Source organism: Equus quagga, chromosome 3 (genome assembly GCF_021613505.1).
Source record: "Equus quagga isolate Etosha38 chromosome 3, UCLA_HA_Equagga_1.0, whole genome shotgun sequence".
In the NCBI taxonomy this organism is placed as follows: Eukaryota; Metazoa; Chordata; class Mammalia; order Perissodactyla; family Equidae; genus Equus; species Equus quagga.
Genome location: NC_060269.1, coordinates 149,863,551 through 149,885,767, shown reverse-complemented (window position 1 = coordinate 149,885,767; position 22,217 = coordinate 149,863,551). Strand labels below are relative to the sequence as shown.

Genomic DNA, 22,217 nt, shown 5'->3' with positions numbered 1-22,217 from the left:
GAGTTGCCATCCAGAGGAGTGACTCCCAAAGGTCGGGCCCACCCTCTACCCATCTCTAATCCCTGCCCTCTGAGCCGCAGGGGTAAGTGGCCAGTCTGCAGTTGGCTAGGAATCAATGGAAGGAATGTGGTTGTCCCAAGTTAGGCAGTGTGGGAGGAAAGTACCAGGATATTTGTATGAGCAGGTCCCCAGGGGAACTGAGGCAGGTGATGGGGGTGGGGTGATGCAGTGACTGATGATTCGGGAGCCTTGGGCCCTTTGTGACTGTGGCGCCCGGCGGGTCTGTGCCCCTCTCAGAACTCTAGTTTCCAGAAGGAGGTTTAGCAAGATGGTCTTTGAGGCAGGTCTGTGGGAATGGTGCCCCCGAGTTGTACGGTTCTCGTCTGCACAGCCGCAGCAGACGCCCTGCCCCCTGGCTGTGGCCCTCTGGAGTGGGGATGCACTGCCCAGGCTTTTGCACCAGACGGATCTGGGTGTACGTCTCTGCTCTGCCTCTTCTCTGAGCCTCCGTGCTGATATGCAATGTGGGCCTAACATTGGCTGCTTCAGAGGACCCTCGAGCGTCCAAGAGGACCCTGGTAAAGCACTCACTGTGTGTTAGGTGCCTAGTGAGGGCTTCAGAACTGCTATCTGATCCTGCTGCTTTAGTCCTTTGTGCGAAGCACCAAGTCAATCCGTGTGTAAAAGAGAATCAGATGGAGTGGTTCCAACAGCATCAACTACATGGGGTGGGCCGGGGGGGGGGGCGGGAGGCACACCGACAATCATGCTTAGCTCCTGGGAAAGAGGCCCTGGATGAAGCACTTGTGTTTCATTTGGTCCACGTAGCCCATGCTGGCCAGCAAGATTTGTGGTTTAGGGGAGAAACAACGAACCAGAGAGGACGGACTTGGATGGAGCTCCTTGTAGGACCCTCAGCTTCCTGAGGGCCTCTTGCTGATCACGTAGATGTTGTGACGGGAAGCAGAATGCCTTTACATGAATGGGAGGGCATTGTGGCTTTCCAAACGCTGCACCCTTAACTGTTCCATAGCACTCATCTGGTAAGTTAGTAATAATAATAAGCACCTGGTCTGTGCCGGGCAGGCGCTGGGTGCTAGGGAAAGTGGGAAGGAGATGGGCTGACCCTCGCCCTCCCAGAGTTTAGCAAGGACTGACATTTTGGCCTGAAATTGCAACGAAGCCTGGGGGGTGTGATAAGAGGAAGCACAGAAGGCTAGAGGAGAGCAGAGCAGGGACACCCACCTTGTCCTGGGAGGGGATGGAGGGGGCTCCAGACGCAACAGAGTATGCCGTGCTGGAGAAACGGAAGGAAGCATTGTGGGAACCCAACCTCTGCTTCCAAGGGCGGTTTCTCCCTGCAGTTAGAGCAAATGCTGAAGACGATTAGGACGTTTTTGGCGGCCACGGTGTGTGTGGCCTCTGGAGGGAACTGGGGGCTGACAAAGGACCAAAGTACAGCTCTCAGCTGCATCCCCGGGGCCCCACCTGCTTGATGTTGGGTCACTCTGTGCCCCTGTGAGCCTCGGCTTCCTCATCTGAATGGTGAGGATAGGGTCCCAGCTTTGCCAGTGAATTCAGAGATCAGAGTGTGAGAGAGTACTACCCCAGCAGAGGAGAAAGGGTGTCCCAGGCAGGCGCAGTGTGGACAAAGACAGGGGACAGCTGAATTCTGAGAACATTCTACTCAGGTTGATGATGAACATGTGTCTTTTCCTCTTTTCTCCACCTCACCCTTCTTCTGAAATAATAGAGTAGCCTGGTAGAGAAGAGGGAAAAAGGAGAAACACTTGGCTTCAGCCCTAAGGATTGTTTAAAATATTTATAAAGCTGTCTTTCATGCGTGGCTTTTTAAAAACTTAATGGCACAGCTGGGGATTAACTTAGCCAAAGCTGTTATGGTGCGGGCTATGGCGGTTGAGTTGAACATCCCGGGGGTGGCTCTGAGCAAACCAAGGCATGTGGCTTCATGGCCCTGGGAAGCTCTTGGCTCCCAGCAGAACCACCGAAGGGGGCTCCTATTCAATTGTGGGGGACACAAGAGTGTCTGTATTAGATCAAACAGTAAAGGTGAGCAGGGAAGAAAGAGGTCATTAAATAAAAAATCACATCAGACTGAATTAGTTTCTCTAAGGTACGAATATGCAAAAAGCGTGTGAGGCCTGGTAAGCTTCATCCCGAGGGGGACATTTGCCCATCTATAGACATTCAGTTTACTTCCCTGCCTTTTTACACAAAGGATTTGAGATGTCTACAGTGATTTGTCAGGCACATAGTGAAATCAGATGGGAGGAGAGTACCAGGACTGAGGATCCGGGAAGAGCAGGGAACAAACCTGCAGGATCCGGACCCCTGGAGGCAGGTGACTGGACCTCTGATGCTGATCCGGAGCTCCTGTCATCCAGGGCGAAGAAGCAGACACCCTCAGTTAGGTCTAGTTCATGATCAGAGAGGGAGAAGTGGAGCATATTCTTAGGGGGAAAATTATTTTGGTTAAACTAAATTCCTACAAAGTGTTTAAGAGGGGATAAAAGTGATACTTGCTTGTGACATCTTCCATAACATAACTCTGCCAGCTTAGCCCTGAATGGCTGTTTCTTGTAATGACCTTGGCCAAGACTGCACACATGGAAACATGTGACGTGACATAGGTGAACGTGCCTGGCACATAGGGAGTGGCTAACAGACGATGGTTCCCATCTCCACGGTTCAGGCTCTCTGAGGAGATGAAAATTCAGAATGGCAGGTAATCACTGAGTGTTAATCGCATATCTGTTCCGTTCCTTGAACTGTGCAAGGTGTGATGGGCAGTTAAAAATACATATTTCATGATCCTGACCTTAACAGGCTTACCATCTAAGTGGCAAAGTGCACACACATGGAGCAACTTAAAAGTGATGAAAGGGTGAACTGTGGGATAGGGCACAGGTGTTGGAGGAGCTCAGAGAAGGGAGGACTCAGCATTGGCAGAAGCAATAGGGGGTGGCCTCTTGGGGCTTGGGGGATGGCACGAGCTAGATGATGAAGGATTTGATAGGTGGGGACAAGGGAAGAGCATGCCAGGCAAGTGGAATAGCATGGACAGGACCTGGACTGGGCATGAATATGGTCAGAAGAGAGTGAGGAGTTTAAAATCAGAGGGTGAGGAACTTGAAATAAATTGGAGGGGGTGGGGTGGGGCATGGTAGGGGGCATTCTACCAGGCTTTGGAAGTCGGGCAGAGTGCATCCAAGGTGATGGAAATAACACATGGGCTCTAAACCTGACTCAAATGCAAATGGGATATTTGATCTTGGGCAAGTCAGTTCCTCTCCCTGGGCCTCAGTTTCCTTTTCTTTACAGAGTTGGATGAGGTAATTCAGAACCAAGTTATTGGGCACTCTGACTTTATTCTGTGCATAGTAGGAACTCATTGGAAGTTCTTGAGCTGGGAGGATGGGATGATAAAGGCAGCGTGTAAGAATGTGGATCCTGAAGCCAGACTCTGGGTTTGAATCCTAGCTGTTCCACTTACTAGCTGTGTAATTTGGGCAAGTCACTTATTCTTTCTATGTAGCAGTTTTGTCATTTGTAAAATGGTGTAACAATAATAATACTCTATAAGGTTTTTTGCCAAGAATTAAGTGACTTAATGTGTGTCATATGCTTAGAATAGTGCCTGCACATAGTATACGCTCCACGGGTTAGCTGTTACTATCCTTCCTGTGGGATGGCGTGTTGGTCGTCTTTGTTCCATAGCAAACAAACAATCCCAAAGTCTTAATAGTTGTCAATGACATACATTTCGTTCTTGCTTATGCTACATGAGGGCCTTGGATTGGCTGTAGCTTTGCTCCTGGCTGCTGGTGAACAGTGGTTCTGCTCCTTGTATCTCCTCACCTTGACACCTAGGCTGGAGGAGCAGAGGATGGAAGCACAAGAGACTGGTAGCAACTGAGATGCCTTTAAGAACTTCTGCTTAGCTATGGCACATTTCATGTCTGCTCATAGTCCATTGGCCAAGGCAAGTCACGTGATCAAGGCCTAAATCAGTGGGCAGAAGCCAAATGTTAGTCTTCCTGGGAGAGGAGGATTAAATGTGCAAGTTCTGGCACATGAGAAATACTAAGAAACACCTGTTGGAGCTGATAATGAGGTGGTCAGGAAGTATAGGGGGTGAGTTTGAAAGAAAATGCCTGCATTGGTTCTTAGGTTGAATTGGAGTTGGGAATGAGCACCAAGTTGGAGTGTCTCACTGAGCAATTAGAAGCACAGATTGGAATGAGGATGAGAGGCAAGGGCCAGAAATAAAGATTAGGAACCCATGTACAAGAGGCACTGGTAGAAGATAGAAAATGCAAGATGTTCCAGCACCCAGTGGTTCTCAGCCCATGTGCTGTGAGCACAGCAGTGTACTGAAAAAAATCCTGTGCAGGTGTGCTGCTAAATTTTGATTGGTATTTAACGTTTATGGTTGCTACAACCAAATCTACAAACTGTTCTAATAACATCTCTCAGGTGGAGCTCTGAGCACTCACCAACAGAGCAGTGTTAAATAGAATCTCATTTTTTGTGAGTCAAAGGAAGCTCCTGCCATGGAAAGTAACATCAAAAGCCTTTGCCTCTTGAGCATATAAGAGAACAAGTCAGGGCAGTGGACAGCGCCATGGTGCTGAAAACTAAGCAAGTGCAATTAAGGAGCCGGTTAAAGGCCCCGTGATACAGACATAGTCACACTCTAGTAGGGATGGCACGGTCATGATTGCTGGCTTATTTTGTGTTGTTTTAGGTTTTTTAATCCCTTCAAGAATGCTGCAAATTTTTATACTATTTGCCAGCATGTTCTGAACACAGAAAGGTTGAGATTTATTGTCTTAGAGATGCACAGACCAAATCATAACTTTGAGTAAGAAAAGACAGCTCTGAATTGGTGTTGGTGGTTTGTGAAGTGGAGTGGGATCTAGGGCGCTTCATAGAGAGGCTGGTCTAGAAAACAAGAGCAAGCAGGTAAAAGGGGGGAAGTGAGGCTGTGGACATATGAGGTTGCAGCTCCCCCCTCCTTCCTTGGGCCTGTGCCCCAGGCACCTGGGACATTCTCCCTGACCAGGCTCACCCTCTCTGGCCCTTTGCACTTGTATAAGCTATGCCCACTCCTCATGGAGAATCCCTCCCCTGCGGCTGGGAATTGTGAGCACTGCTGCCTCGGTAACATTGTTTGTCCACTTGACTGTGAACCCTTGGAGCACTGGGGCCATGTTTGACTCTCCTTGGCATCTCCTCAGGAGCACTCTTGTGCACTGATGACTCATAGTGGGGACTCCATGCTGTAGGAGTGGATGAAGGAAGCCCAGATTGCAGACTGTGCTTCATTGTTGAGTGAGGGTTTGGCCACTCCTACGCTTGACGTTCCTTAGCAAATGTCCTATCCATGGACTTAGCATATAGGTAGTTACCATCTAGAAGGTGAGGGTGGCATGAAGGGTTTTTGAAGCTAAAAAAAAAAGGACCTCCAAAATGGTACTTCGGCAGTGGGGAGAGGGCAGATCTGGTTTATTAGTGGGCCACTGCATTTCGCAGTGAAAAGCAAGGTTTTACAAGAGGAATCCTCCATATTTACATCAGATCATAAAATTACACATCTCCCCAAGGCCTTGACTGACTAATGACTTGGGGTCAATTCCACAGGAAGACTCATGGATTTGACGCAGATTTGCATTGAGCAAACAGGTGTCTGGTTGAGATTTTGAACCTGTCCCCAGAGATACTGCCAGGTACTTTATATCCACCCTATTCAGAGACCCTGAGGGCCTGAGCCCTGATAAAGTCTCAGCAAATATTTGATTTATACAACCTCAAAGTCAAAAGGAACCTTTTAAGTTATGTACAATTTTCCACATGGAGGCGGGAAATAGTGTCCATTGCTTCTTCCCCACCCCCCCATCTCCCCTCTAGTGTAAGAATTCCAAACCCTCTCCTTGGATACCTCCAGTGACAGAGAGATCACCACTTTACACAGCAGCCTGCTTTACTCTCGGACAGCTCCGTTGTTGGAAAGCCCTTCTGTCTGTGGGTCAGATTCTGCCTCTTGCTCTACTTTTGCACTCAGAACTTTCACAGGTTCTTTCTTCTTCCACGTGGATAGTCCCAGAGGCTCTGGAAGGTAGTTCTCAGTTGCCTAACATTCCTTTTCCCAAACAGCCCCAGTTCTTTATTCCTCATCTAGCACAATTTCCAGGTACAATGTTTGGATTTGTCTTTCCTTTCCTTTCCTTCATTTTTCTTTTTTGGTATGCTTTATTTCTGGATGTTCAGAGCAAAATGGATCCAAAATAAAACTTTAGTTATTGGGCATCTTTTAAACTGGTTTAAAAACTTTCTGGGGTCCTAGCCTCCTTTGAGAAGCTGATAAAAGCAATGGACACTTTTTCCTGCTTCCTCAAATGCATGAACACTGAACATTTGGCATCAAACATTGGAATTTGTAGGCCAGTGTTCAGTGTATGGAGTGCTTTTACGTATTATCCTAAGTAATCCTGTGAAGTAGGTACTTCGATTAGTTCCACTGACAGATGAGGAAACTGAGGCACACAGAGGTTAAGTATCTTGCCACAGGTCACCCAGCCAAGACACTGTGTGGGAATAAGCTGTGGTTTCTGGTGTGAAGATCTAATAGTCTCCTGGGAGAAATAGATATATTAAAATGAGGTGGAAGATGAAGCGTCATGAAGTCGTGAGACAATGCTAATCAGAGGTGCGAGCCTCATGCTGTGGGTACAGGGGTGACCGCATGTTTCTGGAGCCAGGACACTGTGCCTGACGGGGTGCCTTGGAAATCAGTGGGCAGAGCAGGTGTGGCAGGAAATCCAGGCAGCAGGAAGGCGCAGGAGTGTGCAATGCAGTTTAGGGAGCCAGAGCGTGGTGTGAGTAGACAAATATGGTGGCACAAGGCTGGGAGAGGGGAGGGGTCAGGCCTGGAAGAGCCTAGAGGGCATACTTTGTCCTACGCATGAGGACAAGCTGGTGACGGGTTTTAAGGAGAGGCTAGGGCAGGTGCAGTGGGAGGTGGAAGTGAGCAGGGTAGGCGAAGGTTTCTGGAGCAGACGCTGCAGGATCTAGGGAAGAGTTGGGTGTCCGGTGTGAGAGGTTAGAGGGAAGCTGAAGGTGGAGCTGAATGAGATCTAGCTCTCCAGGTTGCAAGGACTTTCCAAAATCAGGCACTGTCGTGATGCTGTCCACGTGTTTAATTCATTTAACTTTCACGGCAGCCCGCCGCATTACAGATGGGCAACTGAAGCACAGAGAGCGGAACTTGCCTGAGGCACCCGGTTAGTGAGCCTGAGGCCAGGTTAGAACTCAGGCCGTCTGCCTCTGCACCCATGTCCTTAACCAGCAGGTCACACTGTCAAGTCACTGTGAAAACACCTGGCCTGCAGGGGGCGTTGCCAACGTTCATTAGGTGAATAGGTCTCTGTATTTAATATCTTACCACGGGAGAGCCTTTGCAAATTTCAGAGCCCATTAACATTCCCTCCTCCCTTTTGAGCACAGTCACAAGAGTCCTAGCAGGAGGGCGGGTGAGGTGATGGCATTGGGAAGGTGCCTGATAAATGGCTGAATGGATATATACGGTCTATTCTTGCTTCTCCCCATTTTGCAGAGGAAGGGCATGAGGCTCAGACATGTTAAGCAGGTACAGTGCCGAGAACACTGGGATAACCACCGAGAGGCAGTGCGCTGTCACTTTGTAGGTACCTGTGGGACTAGCTTCAAATCTGGTGCCGCCATCTCCTGGCTGTGTGACCTTGAGTAAATTATTTCACTTCTCTGAGTTTCCTCATTTGTAGAAATCATACCCATTCTTAAAGTGGCTTAAGAGTTAAAAATGAAAATCCACGTAATGCAGAACTGACACTTAGTATGTGCTCAGGAATGTGACTTTCCTAGAGGAAAAGGATTTCTGTTGAGAGTGCTTTATATAAGGTAAAAATCACAGACGAGGAAACACTGAATGGGTGGAGATGTAGATGCAAATGTCGCTCCTCCTCCAGGCAGCCTGAAGGCCCCGCCCACTGCTGGGGTCACGATAGAGGTATGCTATTTTAAAACCAGCTATTCACTCCATCAGGGAGTACTTCCTGAATGTCTACCTGGTACCATTGTGGCCCGAGGTCTCGCTGTTAAAGCTGCAGTTGTCATGGAAACGAGTCTGAGCTTGTAGAAGAGGCCTGCAATCCTTGGGGACCGCCTGTCTTTCTGATTCTTGAAGGAGGAAAATGCCACTGTGTCCCCTACCTGTGCGAGTGGAGAACAAATGTATGTTAATTAGATTCGGTCTCAGGCCTGTTGCCACTTGTGGGGCAGCTTTCCTGGAAAGTGTGGCAAAGGGCCGCCGGCTGACAGGCTGTCCCCCAAGGCAAAATCAAAGGCAGATGGGCTGGTCTTCAGTGAATAAATTTGAGTGTGCGGCTGCGCTGTATGGCAGCCCTTGCTGCTGCAAGGAGGCTGGGTGGGAGATCTGTGAGGAGAGCCGGGGAGGCAGGGAGCCCGGGTTATTAAAGGTAGGAGCTGAGTCGTTATGAAGTATTTGAGCTAGAAGATCTCTCTGCCAGCAGTCCCTGTGGCTGTGGCTCCCACCTCAATTGTGTATCAATTTGCTTTGATGCAATAAAACCGCATAACAAACAGCACCGTGATGCTGTGGCTTACAACAACAAGTATTTATTGCTTCCAGGTCTGTGGGTGCTGAGTAGGCATAGCAGAGCGCAGCTAGATTCATCTTCAGGCTTCTATTTGGGCCAGGTATGCCCCTCCTGTCATCTCATTCTGGGACTCAGACTGAAGAAGGTGCCATCCCTTGGGTCATTGGTTTTCATGGCGGAGGGTGGACCCTCAAGAGATTGAGCTGGAACCCACCTGCCTCTTGAAGCTTGTGCTCAGACTGGTGCACTCACATCCAGTCTCATTCTGTTGGTCAAAGCAAGTCATGTGGGCATTCCCACAGCCCGTGGGGCAGAGAGAGCACTGCACCCACCATGGAGCATGACGAGGGTGGGAGCGCCGGAAGAATTCTGAAACAAACAACACAATCCACCACAGAGGGTCTATGGCAAGATTATCTGGGGCGTTTGTTAATAACATAAATCCCAGGCCTGTGAGCTACATCTGGTAAATGAAAATCTTGACAAAAGAACCTGGGTTGGAATTTTTTTCAGGCAATCCCAGTGGATTTTGAGGATCATCTAGGCTCTGGTGCCATGTTATGAGTGAGGTGTGCCTACCTGTCCTATGGAAGGTTTGAGTTGCAAGTGTGAACCTCAACATTAGTGGCTTGTAGAGTTTGAAGGACTAATAACTTTCAAAACTCATCTTGACATTTCTTTTGTCTTAAGAGAAAGAAGTTCCGCCTGCCTTGAGTTCTTGGGCGGGCACATTTCTACCAAAATGGGGCTGCCCTGATATTGTTGAGACTCATTTCCATGCTTGCCCTTTGGAGAGGAATAGAGTCTTCCTCTTTCCAGGAGTGACTGGTAATTTAGTTACTCTGAGCTCCTTCCCACTGAGGAATCAGGCAGCCTCATCAGAATCTGCGTGCACCCAGCAGCCCTACTGAGTGGAGCTGGGTGTGGCTTCTCAGCGAAGGCCGTACCTCTGAGACCCTTTTTTATACTCACCTATTCATAAACCCCAGATTCCAGTCTCTGCATTAGTGAAGCATTATAGGAGAGGGGACGTGGGGGTCGGGTGCCCTCCCCCCAACTTCCTGGGGGTGGGAGAATTAAAGTATTGAATGGGTGGTCCTAAAAGTTAAGAGTACTTGAAAGCAACTACATACATCGTGAAACACAAGCCATGATTGTTTTTGTTCTGCGGGAATGCAACGATTACAAATACGCTGGTGACCTGAGAAAGGGAAGCCGTGAGGAACCACAGTGCTGTGTGAGGTAGGAGGGAGAGGTCTTCAGCGTCCCAGGATTTGAAGAAACCTCGCCGTCCCAGTGCCCCATGGCATTTCAGGACCACGGATAGCACACACCTTCTGCCTCCGGTTCCTCCTCTGCTCTGTGGAACCTGGAACTTTCAGAACACTGTGTCTGTGTACATACTGTTTGTTTTGCTGGAATGTTCCCCTTCTCCTCCATGTTCGGCTTCATGAACTTCTCAGATTTCAGAGCCCAGTTCAAACGTCCCCTCCTGATGACACAGCCACTGTCTTTCCCTGTCTCTGTAATCACAGCTTTGGTTCTCTGCCGTTTTCCAGATGGCTAACCTAGTGATTTGGGGGTAGGTGTTGGTTTGATGAGAACAGCACCTCTCTTTTCTCCCGAGGCTCCCCAGACCTTAGTGCATCGTCTGTCCCTCTGACTTTAGGGTGGAGCTGACAGATTTCATTCCCACCCTGCAGGAGGGCGAACAGAACCAGGGGTGCTGAGGCTTCACTCAGGGATAGACAATCCTGCAAAAAAATCCGCTGTGATCTAGACCTCCTCTCCTGGTTGAGGCTGACTGTTGTTTATTTTGCTGTGTATGGGTCAGAACGCCTGAAGCTTTAAAGGCTAATTTTTGTAAGCGCCACTCAGCGAGGTACTTAACGCTTGTACAGAGAACAAAGGCATCCTGCCAACACCAGACCTCTCTCCCTAGGGGGGCCTGGATGGGACATAAAGATAAGAGCAGGTCTGGAGAAGAAGCCCTGCCTTTCCCTGGGCTTTGCCTCGGACTCACAGGATTGTTTGTCGCAGAGACAGGATTACTGCCAACACAAAGATTTAGGTGGGACCCTCACGAAGAGGCTGGCCTTTCAGCATCCTCTGTATTGTTCAGGCTTTGCACTGAGCAAGCTTCTATTCCCAGGCAGCAGCCTTAGGCTTTCAGGGGATTTTAAAAGCAGGAAGGAGGGGTTTCTGATCTGTCAGTCTACTCTTCTTTCTCTTTGTTTCTCCCCTCCCTTCCTTCCTCCTTTTCTTTATTCCTCTTTCTTCTACTTTTCCCTCTCTCTTTATCATTCTTTCATCTCACTCTTCTTTTCTCTCCCTCTCACCCCTTCTCTCATTTCAGACCTTCTTTCTTCTTCTTCCCTCTCTCCTTGCCTTCTGTCTGTCACCCCCTGCCCTCCTGCTCGACAAACATTTGCTAAATGCTGTGTGAGGCCCCTGGCTGGTCCCGGGGTATCAAGATGAATCGCAGCATCTCGCTGGGCTCTCTTGGCCCTGAAGGAGTGTCCAGCCGAGCAGGAGATGGACACATGAAAAATGACCATGACACGTGATGAGTGTTGTGGGAGAGGGGTGTGCAAGGGGCCGTGGGGATGGGAGGAGGCACCCCAAAGTCTCCGCTGAGGGGAGTCAGTTAGTCCCAGAAAGATCTACTCCCCCCCGGATTGCTACCATATAGAGAGTTTGGTATTTTGCTTTTTTTACCTAATGTTTTATTGTCTAGCGTTTTTGTTTATCCTTCAAAATTCCTGGGAAATATTTTAGTCTGTGAATAATACCCCATTAGTGGAGTGGTTATATAACCGTAATTAATTCTGGATCACATCTTTGCATATAATTCTCTGACCTAATTGGGATATTTTCCTGAGGACAAATTCCCAGCACTAAATTTCTAGGTCAAAAGTCATGAAGAGTTTCAAGGTCCTTGACCCATTTTGCAAACTTGCATCTCACTTGTTCTTATTGAGAAATCCCAGCTTTGAGGACAATAGAAAGATGATCGTTGCCCTTCTTCCGCTTCTGCCCAGTGTGTGCGTGCTGTCTTACTTCAGAAACTTTTGTGTATTTGATTCTTCCCTGATGGAAATCCTTCCGTCACCATCATGATGGAGCTGAGACTTCCATCTACGCATGGCGGCGGAGTCCCCGTGAGCTGGCACCTGCACGCTCTCCGGGTTCCCACTCTAAGGTCATACTTCAGCCGGAGGAAACCCCTCGCAGGTCCCAGGCATGCCAGGCTCCTTCTGACCTCTGAGCCTTTCTCCATCCACCACTCCCTTCTCTGCAATCTCTTTTCTCCTTTGCCGGGTGGCTAATTCCTACTCATTCTTCAAGCTCAGAATAACCATCATTCCCCCGGACGGGCTAGAGTGGAGGCCTCCTGTGTATTTCTGCCGCCCTCTGCACTTCCGTCTGTGCCAGCCCTTCCTACCTGGGGTGCACGGCCTGTGATGAGAACTCCTTAAGGGCAATAACTACTTCTTTTGGCTGCACACACTCCTTCCTTAAACAAATATTTATCGAGTGTAGTTCCTGCTACAGAAAATGGCAAAGAGTGAACAATGGGTAACTATCCTGAGTATTTACACATGCCAGGCCTGTGCTAAGCACTCTGCACACACCCCATGGGGTTCTCCCAACAGCCCTGTGAGGCGGGGACAATTATCCCCATTCTCTGGATGAGGAAACTGAGGCTAGGAGGGGGTAAGTCACGTGGCTAATAAGTGGGCAGGATTGGGAGCTGCATCTCTCCAACTCTGGACATTCTGTTCTCACACAATCTGGACCCAGGGATACGAGCCACACTGAGCATAGGTCTGTTTAGGTCACTGTTGTCACCGCGGAATGAACTGGCAGTCGCTGGCTGTTAAATTTTTAGTTGGATATTTTATTTTCTTCAACATATTTAAATGGTGATTTTTATCCAGACTCTGTCACTGTTCATATCTGCCATCTGTTTGCTTCTCACAGTAATCCTGTGCGAGACAGTGGACAGGGATGGTATTATTTTTCTTTTAAATCTGTGACTTTATAAATTCGAAAAAATTATGTACAATAAAATTCACTCTTTTTGGCGTATGCATCTGTGGAATTTCACAGTCATGTTTCCTGCACGAAACAAGGGAGCCCTGGAGAGCGAGGTCCTTGGATCTCAGACCTGAGGCTCTTTGTAAATTCACCTGATTACAGGGTGTCATGGATTCCAGAGTGTGAAAATGTTTAAAAACGTGACAGAAGTGTGTTTGATGGAGCAAATGCTGGGCAGGAAGTTAGGAAACCTTGGGTCTAACCTCTGCCCTTGTTACTTGTGTGATCAGAGAGATCACCCCGTCTCCAAGCCCCGTGTCCCCTTGAGGTCCGATTAGACCCAGCCTTCCGTAAGAACCATTCAGCGCGAGCAGGCACGGAGAGCATCACTCTCGTAAAGCACGTTTGCTAAGCTGTCTGCTGAGGAAAAGTGTCCTTGTCAGATTTCCCACAAAACGAAAGGACCTAACTTTTGGAAAGATATGAACTCAGATTCCCCTTTTGAATATTCACATTACACAGCAGAGCGAAGGATCTGGGAGTGCCTGTCACAAAGACACTCTTTGCTTCTGTTTAACCTAAATTTTCGAGGCTACACCTGGGTGTCCCCTTTTGGGACAAAGTCTGCGAAAGCCCGTCTGAGCTAGAGTTCCAAAAACGTGGTTTTGAAAATCCCAGTTAAAAGGCAAAAGCACCACTAATTTTAAAGAAGGAAATGAGGAAGTCGCATCAGCTCTTGCCTCATTGTAGGCCCATTTTTTAAGGACAGTACTGACCCCGGAGCACAGCAAGCCTGGCTTCCTTGCAGCAGCTGCACACAGTACCTGCTGGTGGTCGGGGAGCACGTGGATTTGAACACAAGCTCCGCCCTCTGATTCTAGGAAGAGCAGAGCAGGGCGTGGCTGCTCTCCTGGCGCACAGCATGTTAAACACCACCTTTCAGGCTGAGCCTGAAAAGCCCACCATTAAATGTGACAAGGCAGACGGCTGCCTCGCGGAGGCCGTGTTCCGGAAGCCACACACCAGCTGCTGAGGACTCACGTTTCCCTGCTTTCTGGTGCCAGGGAGAAACCTGCGCACCAGCTTGTCTCTGCTTCTGGACGTGCAGAGCCCACGCTTCCTCTTTCCCTTGGTTCTGGAATATCCTCCTGAGGGCCTGGTGAGTCCCCTCCATGGGGATGCTCCAATTGTGGCTGGCTTCTATCTTAGGGATGAGAGGCAGGTTGTTGGGCCTGGGAGTGACTAAGCTTGAAGCTCCAGAGACCCTCCTGCTCGGGAACAGGACGTGCTGGCTCATCTTTCTCTTCCTTGGCTCGTGGCTCATAGCTCCTTGGCTCATGGCTGTGATGCCTTTTCCTTCCATCTTCACCCATTCATCCTTCAAGAATCAGTTCAGACATCCATTCATCCATCCATTCATCTATCTGTCTATCCAGCCTGCCAGCCAGGTCGTGTCCTGGGTATCAGAGATGCAGCAGTGAAGAAAACAGATGAAATCTCTGCCCCCGTGGAGCTAAGAGTCTCTAAGGACAACTGCAGGGCACAACTCTAGGTGGCACCACCCATCCATGTCAACGTGGATGCGATTGGTCCCCTGCGAGTTGTGCCTGACGCAGCCAGCGGATTAACACATCACAGCTGTCAGTGGGATGAGTTACATTGTAGACAAACGTATGAATACATAGTCTGTCACATGCACTATGATAAGTACTATGTAAACATAAAGTGGGAAAGGAGTGTGGGGTCTGCTGGCGGGGCAACGGTGTGTGGTGTTCCAAACAGGGCAGCCAAGGGCAGGGCTCTCAGGGACATCGAGCAGAGACCTGGAGCAAGCGCGAGCCTGAGCTTTGCCTGGAGAGTGAGATTCCTGATTGAGGGGGTTTCGCTGACCTTGGTTTTTGCTCTGAGGGAATACGATACTGATGCACGAACCCACAGAGGGTTCTGAGGAGCAGGCTGCATGCTCTGCGTCTGCTCCACAAGCCTTCCCTGGTTCCTTGGTTTGGGGTAAACCCTTCTTCTCATGGTCGATACGTGGGACCATTGGGACCACTCCAGGGGACTTTGTGTGCAGCTCCTCAGAGGGTCCTGGTGGGATCAGGCCCCACCTGCCCACAGTGTTAGGCAGATCAGGGTGCACCCTGGATTGGATTTCTATGCCGCCTCCCTTCCTCTCTCCTCTCCCCAGTTCCTGGAGTCACCTCCCGATACACTGCCTGCCTCCACATCCTTGTCTCAGGCCCTGCTTTCAGGGGAACCCATGCATGACAGTCCCTCAGAAGTGGCCACCCTGACTTGTTATTGCCCGTTTACTGTCTTTCCCTCTCCTCAAGGGGTGGGGCGTAAGGGCAGAGGCTGTGTTGTATCCATCAGCACACCTCCAGCTGGGAGATAATACAAGTAGCAGATAAGCACATGAAAAAACATTCTCAGGCTCCAAGCAATGCAAGTTAACAACTATTAATGATGACCAAAGGTGCTTGGTGATCACGCATGGCAAACTGGGGCAACACCTCTGGAAAGCAATCTGGTCATATTAATCAAGGGCCACAAACAAGGTTTATGCTGTTGGACCCAGTTGTTGAGCTTCTGAGAATTTAGCCTAACAAATAATCCAAGGGAAGGGAGAAGCTTTGTGCACAAAGATGCTTATTGCAACAGTATGTGTCATTGTGAAACAGTGGAAATAACTTAGATGTCCAACAGTGGGGGAATGATTAAACAATTTGTTCAATGTATCCATAAGATAGAACGTTTTGTAGCCATTTAAAAATTATGGTTATGTAGAACATGTGATAACTTGGGACGCGCTTCTGGTACATGCATAAAGGGCACGAGTGTGTGTTCCTTTTGGCTCCTGTAATTTGCCAGATTCTTTGCTGCCTCTGGGCCTTGTGCCACCAGTTCTCTCTGCCCAGAGATGGAACATTCCCCCTACCTGGACTTCTTCTCCACTGTTTGTTTAGTCCAGCTTATCTTGACTTGTTTTCTAGGTCTGAGCTCGCCTTGCCTGACCCCCAGTAAGGCTGGAAGCCCCTTTACTTTGCTCCCTTGCTGGGCGCCCTGCGCTTCTCCCCCTGTAATCCCACACACTTCACGTTTGTTAACCCTGTCTCTCCCCACCTCAGCTCCATGAGAGCACCTTCCAGCTCCATCCCTGGTTCCTCCTGGCTGCTCTGGGCCCGGCCCTGGGCTCGGAGCCAAGGCAATCACCCGGTGTCTGATGGGTGCGCAGATGGGTGAATGGACGTGGGCACGAGGGTCACAACTATAGAGAAGAAGATAGAGAAAAAATATCAAAGTGTCAACTGGAAGTTGTTCTGGGGGTGTAGCTTTTTTTTAGTCTTTTCACTATCTTTTAAAATGTCTCTAAATTGAGTTTTATTACATTTAATAACAACGCCTTAAGAAATTCCTGTTCTTCAAATGACCCAGTTTCTTTAACAAATGAATGGTATTGGAAAGGGGGAGGGGCTGGTACAGATTTGAACAGACTGTGGATGGCTGTGAGCCAGAGGCCGTGAGGGGACTTGGGGGGGGGGGGGGGGTGGGTCCTGATTCAAACCAGCTCCTATAAAAGGACACTTTTGAGACAATCAAGTAAAATTGAACGTGGTCTGATTGTTAGCTGATGTGAAAGAATTAATGTTAGCTGGGTTTGTTGGTATAATGGATTATTAGTTATGTTTATTTAAAAACTCCTCAACAGAGATATGTACTGAAGTATTTATAGGTGAAATAATACAATATTTGGGATTCGTTTTAAAATACCTCAGCAAAAAACAAAGCAAAAATGTTTGAGGAGGAGGAAATGGGTGAAACACGAGTGGCAATGTGTTGATGCTTTTGAATCTGGGTGATGGATACGAGGCAGTTTTTAACGTCATTTCTTTACTTTCGAAAGTATTTGGGAAATTTTGGGTTAAAAATTAAAAAGAGAAGCATTCCCTGGCTTTTCCCCAGTGACGGTTACTACTTTGCTTGGCTTTTCAGAGTGATCGACTCCTCATCAAAGGTGGGCGAATCATCAACGATGACCAGTCCTTCTACGCCGATGTCTACCTGGAAGACGGACTCATAAAGTGCGTTCACCAAACATGCCGTTTAAGAAGCCGGTCTCCCTGGGCCGCCGCCTGGCCCTCAGCGGGGATGGAGGCTGGCTTTCTGCCCCAGAGTGAATGTGCTGTGTCCCTGTCAATGTCAGGGATGGAGAGATGGGGGCGGTGGGCAAACTACGGGGGGAGAAGGGACTCGCGTTTCCTGAGAGCCCCCACCCCGTGCCTGGCTCTCTGCTGCAGCTCACGCAGGCATCTCTGTTCAGGCACAAACAGAGGCTGTGGAACACACCCTGGCCCCTGCTCTGTGCTTGGGGGAGTGGCGGGCCAGTGAGCGTAAGTGGCTGGCCCCCATTACAGAATGCATTAGGGGCAAGGCCCAGATTCCAACCTAGTACATCCCGCTGAATTCACAGCTCGCTCTTCTATTTGCCCAGGATTTCTGGAATTGGGTTGAGGGAGCCCGGAGAGAAAGGAGAAATGTTTGGTCTCCAAACAGAGCCTTTCCCTTAAAGAGAAGATGTGTGCTGGGATGGAAGTTTGCTCGTTCTTTCTCCCTATCGGCTCCCTCTTCAGTCCAGCTGTGACATCCCGGGGTACTAGCCTGCTCCGGCCGCCATAATGGAGTACCCCACACTGGGCCAGTGAAACAGCAGAAATGGATTTCTCACGGTCCTGGAGGCTGCGAGTCCTGGACCGAGGTGCTGGCTGCCTCGGCTTCTCCTGAGGCCTCTCTCGGCTCGCGAGGCCCTCTTCTCGCTGCGCCTTCCCGTGGCCTGCCCTCTGCACGGGCACTCCTGGTGCCTCTGCCTTCACTTATAAGGATTAAGGATCAGAGCCCCACCCTTATGACCTCACTGAACCTCAGTCACCTCCTTAAAGGCCCCGTCTCCAAATGCAGCCACGTGGGGGCTTAGGGCTTCAGCATGAATTTGGGAGGACACAATTCAGTCTGTGACACCAGACTGCGGCTTTCCTGCGGCCTCCACGTTTCCCGGCTAGTAATGGGGGGTTCAGTTCTCTTTCTTCCATGTGATGGGTGCCCTGGCTTCGCTCGCTGCTCAGCCTCTTCCCCTGGAGTCTGGAAGACGAGACTCTCGGGGACTGTCTCAGGATGCAGCCCGGGCGGCTGGCACCCGAAGGGAAGCGGGGAAGTGTGAGCAAGGTGCAGGTCCAACAGGAATGGGGCCTGTTGTCGGGACCTTTGCGGGGCCTGTGTGTGCCTTGAGGATGATGAGGAGGGGGAGGAGGGGGAGGAGGGCGGGGGAGGAGGGGGAGGAGAAAGGGAGGAGGAGGAGGCTGTGGGTGGTCATGAGCATTCAAAGATGTGCAAAGTGCCCTGTGAAGAGCCGGTGCTCAGGGCGGCATCGAGCCGTCCAGCTTCCCTCTGCCCACCTCCCAGCTCTGGTCCCAGGCTCAGACCATTTCAAGCCCAGCGCAGGCCTCCTCTCCCCCAGTCATTCCCTCCCCTCCCCTCGCTCCCTCTTCCCAGCCACACTGAGAGCTTGGCGTTCAAACTTGACACTCGCAGAACTTGCCAGGCCGCTCTCTCCTGGGAGCCCTGCACCCACAATCCTCTGCCTGGCATACGCCTGCCCCCATTCTCATCGTGCCCCCACCACCCCCACCTCCGGTTTGTCCTGGGAGCCAGCTCCTGTGCCTCCTCCTGCGGGCAGCCTCCCTGGTCCCAGAGCCGGCCACAGCCCTCTGTGCGCTCCAGCCCGCTCTCCACATGCTGAACTCGCCCCTGACGGGGCCCTCACCTAATTGCCTTCCCCCCACCCCGCCTGGGGCCCAGCACAGAGCTGGGTAAAACGTAGGTCCCGGGAGCACTGATTAAGCCAAAGGTTAACAAATGAGCCCTGTCACATCAGATGGTGGGACCTTGGTGTCGGCCACCGTTACCTGGAACCAGAAAGGGGATGAAGGCAGCTGAGGTGGTGGGGGAGCGTGGTGAGAAGTGTCAGAAAGTGAGGTTTCGGAGTCCACCCCTGCTTCGATGAACAGACAGCTCAAACGGTGAGCTCGCCGTTTGTGGGGGTGGGGTGGGGCTCTGGGGTCCTGCGGCCTGAAGGGGGAAGTGACACTGAGAAGTCTGTCACGGGACCGCCATTCCCGCCGGCCACATGTGGTCTGAGCTTAGCCCCTTAGAAGCTTTGCAATCCAGGATGTATACAGATGAAGTCAGTGCTCACCATTTGAGCTGCATTTATTACGTGCTTGCTGTATACATGAATGCCTCGAGTCTTGGGACTTTGGCAAACCAGGTTGTTCAGGAAACACGCAGTTTCCATAAATTCAATAATCACCAGTTCCTCTTAGTGGGAAGCCCCGTTTTAACCTTGGCGCTAAAAGCTTTCCCAGCATGGGCGTTCCTTTGCCCGCCTTGTTAGACAGAGCGAGTGACCGGGTCCTCGGATGGTCGTCTGGAGCTCGAGTCCCCGCTGGCTGAGAAGTCGGTGTGGGAGGGCTGAGGGTCAGGGGGACGGCCTGTGGGGACCCCAGCACCACCTGCAGGAGGGGCTCGGTGGTCTCCCTTCACTCTGACTGAACCCCAGAATCCTTCCATCGTGTGGCCATTTGCCAAGCTTCCCTGAAAGCTGTTCGGCTGTGTTTGTGTGGAATCTATTACTACTCATTGAGTGTCCCATCCAGTCCAAGCGAGGGTTCCCTTTAAGTGTTGGTGAATTAATGCTGGTCTCTAGGACTTTCTGAGTCGTGGCGAGGGTGGGGGGTCGGGGGGATGGGAGGATCTGTCTAATTCACCTCACTTCCTTCCTCTCTCCTGCCCTTCCGTGCACACGGCCATTGAGAGCCATTCAGGGGGTCTTCCTCCTAAGTCACTGGGGGTTCCATTTAGTTTAAGCCCAGTTTGGGGATAATCTGCTGCCGTCCACGGGGCAAGCAGGTAGGCAGGAGAGCCTGATGGGCAGAGCCCTAACGTTAGACTTGGGTAAACTGGGATTGAATCCAGACCCACCACTGACTCGTTAGGTGGCCTTGGACAGGTCACTGCACCTCTCTGAGTTCCGTCTTCCTCCTTTGCAAAATGTGAAAACTTCCTCCCTCCCATGGTTGTTGGCAGGAGATTAGGGAAGGTTTGTAAAGAGAGGCGACCGTCATGCCTGCTGAGAAGGGGCCCTGAACCATAGTGCTTGTTGGCACCCAGGCACCGTGACTGAGTCACAGACTCGAATCAGACTGGGCCGTGAACCCCGATACCCACGTGGGGGCTGTGCCCAGTGTCTACGGCCTGTGCCTTTGCCAGCGGTAAACATGTTGAATGTTTCCCCGGCTTCTTGAAAAGCTAGCTGTGAGCATTAAGTGTGATCCTCTGTGAAGGGCTTAGAAGAGTCGGAGCCCAGCGGTCAACTGTTACAAGGCTTGTGGGTGTCCCCTGCCCTTCGCTCCAGCTCCCGGCCCACGGCCGGGTGTCTGGAGAATGGTGGAGGCCTGGGCAAGGCCAGATTCTGTAAAGGAAGGCGGACATTGTGGAGGGGGGACTGGCGTTGGAAGCAGAGGCCACAGCTGTGGGTGGAGTGGAAGTGGCCACAGTGCTGACATTTCCTGGCCCCTCGCCTTGTCCCTGGCACTGTGTGTGTCTGCTAGACTCGCTTCCGGTTTTAGGACGGACAGTGTAGCACACCCCAGTTCTGTGCGAGAGCCCCAGAGAGAGCCCCATGGCCTCTGTGCCCCCGTGTGACTTGCCTGGACCAGCCCGGCCTGCGAGTGCCGCAGCGCAGGGAGCTTCTGCTCTGCCACCGGGTGCGCATTCTGTTTGGGGCCTGACCGTGTGGTCGCTGAAGCAACGTTTTCCTATGTCATCGTAATTGGTGTTTTTATGTGACTTAAGAAAACTAATTTTGCTGCCTAATTCTAGGAGTTCAGAACAACTGGATTTTTAATGTATAAAAATCCGCTCGTGGTCGGATCCAGTGGTCTCAGCAGGGCTTGGCCTTGGCGCCTGTTGAGTGTGTCCTGGTTCTGGCTGAGCCTCAACCCATGCCTCGTTGTGTCTGCTGACTCGGTTCCAGCAGATGACACACGGCCGTCACCACAGGGGGCAAGGCTTTGAGCTTCTTAGGCTCCTCTCCCTCTTTTCCCCACTGGTGGAATTTCCCCTCTTTCTGGAGGAAGTTTGCAGGCACCTTCGTGTTGGGGAACAGAAGCGAGGATCAGCACATTCAGAAAAGCTCTGCTGTCTCCAGTGTGTCCCTTGCAGCAGGTCTTACGGGGTTAGCAGCTTTGTCATGTGGACGCTGAGAGTGAAGCAGCTTTCTGAGGCCAGTGCCCACGAGTGGCCGAAATGAGCATCCAGGGTGCCGGGCTGATCAGCGCTGCCCGGGCCGCCACAGCTGAGTCCACAGGCCGGGAGCCTTACACAACAGAAATTCATTTCTCTCGGTGTGGGAGGCTGGACGACCAAGATCAGGGTGTCGGCAGGGTTGGTTTCTCCCGAGGCCTCTCTCCGTGTGTAGACGGCGGTCCTCTCCCTGTGTCCTCATGTGATCCTCCCTCTGTGTGCACATCCCTGGTGTCTCTCTGTGGGTCCTCCTCTCCTCTTATAAGGACACCAGTCAGACAGAATTAGGGCCCACGCTAACAGCCTATTTTAACTTAATTGCTCTATAAAGTACTGTCACATTCTGAGGTGCTGAGGGCTAGGGCCTCTGCATGTGGATGTTGGGAGGGTCACCAGTCAGCCCCCAGCACTGTCTCTGAGAGCTTGCCGAGCTCAGGGGGCTTTCGCCGTCTTGCTGCGGCCGCTCTCCTCCGCATCCCTGAGGCAGAAGTGCTGCCTGAAGTGTGTGAAGTGCTCTGGAGTGACAGGCTGTTCAGAGGACCCTTGATGGAGATGCTGCTCTCACCTCTGTTGGATTGAGCTGTGCTGCCTCCCCCTGGAAGCCTTCCCAGATAAGCAGGCTGGTGAAGTGCCCCCCCCCCAACTCCCCACCCCTCTGCTGTGCTGGACAGTAACCGTCTGCCTATATGCCCTCCTCCTCGTTAGGCCGTGAGCCCGAGGGCAGGCAACCTGCCTGAATGACCTCTGTCCACCAGTGCCCTGCATAGGTCCTGGCTCAGAAACGTTTATCTAGTGGAACTGAAGCTGCACAGTTGACTGCCATTTTGTTTCTCTTTTAAGAACCAAAGGCCGTCTCTGTCGTTTGTCTCCAGACAAATAGGAGAGAACTTAATCGTTCCCGGGGGAGTGAAGACCATCGAGGCCAATGGGCGAATGGTTCTTCCTGGAGGCATCGATGTCAACACGTACCTGCAGAAGCCCTCCCAGGGCATGACCGCCGCTGATGACTTCTTCCAGGGGACCAGGGCTGCGCTGGCCGGCGGGACCACAATGATCAGTGAGTTGCACCCCTGCCTTAGGGACGTGGCCTGGGACTTCTCTTCTTCATCACCAGCATCAGCAGCAACACCCAAGTGCTCA

The 22,217-nt window shown here is 51.0% G+C and overlaps 1 protein-coding gene across 1 annotated transcript in view; it reads left to right on the top strand.

The window, feature by feature from the left end:
- Window positions 1-22,217, top strand: part of CRMP1 (collapsin response mediator protein 1) — a 75,209-nt gene that overhangs the window by 5,899 nt on the left and 47,093 nt on the right. Inside the window, exons 2-3 of the mRNA XM_046655660.1 lie at window positions 16,713-16,801; window positions 21,950-22,134. Of these exons, the coding sequence (XP_046511616.1) occupies window positions 16,713-16,801; window positions 21,950-22,134 (274 nt within the window). The remainder of the gene's footprint in view (window positions 1-16,712; window positions 16,802-21,949; window positions 22,135-22,217) is intronic.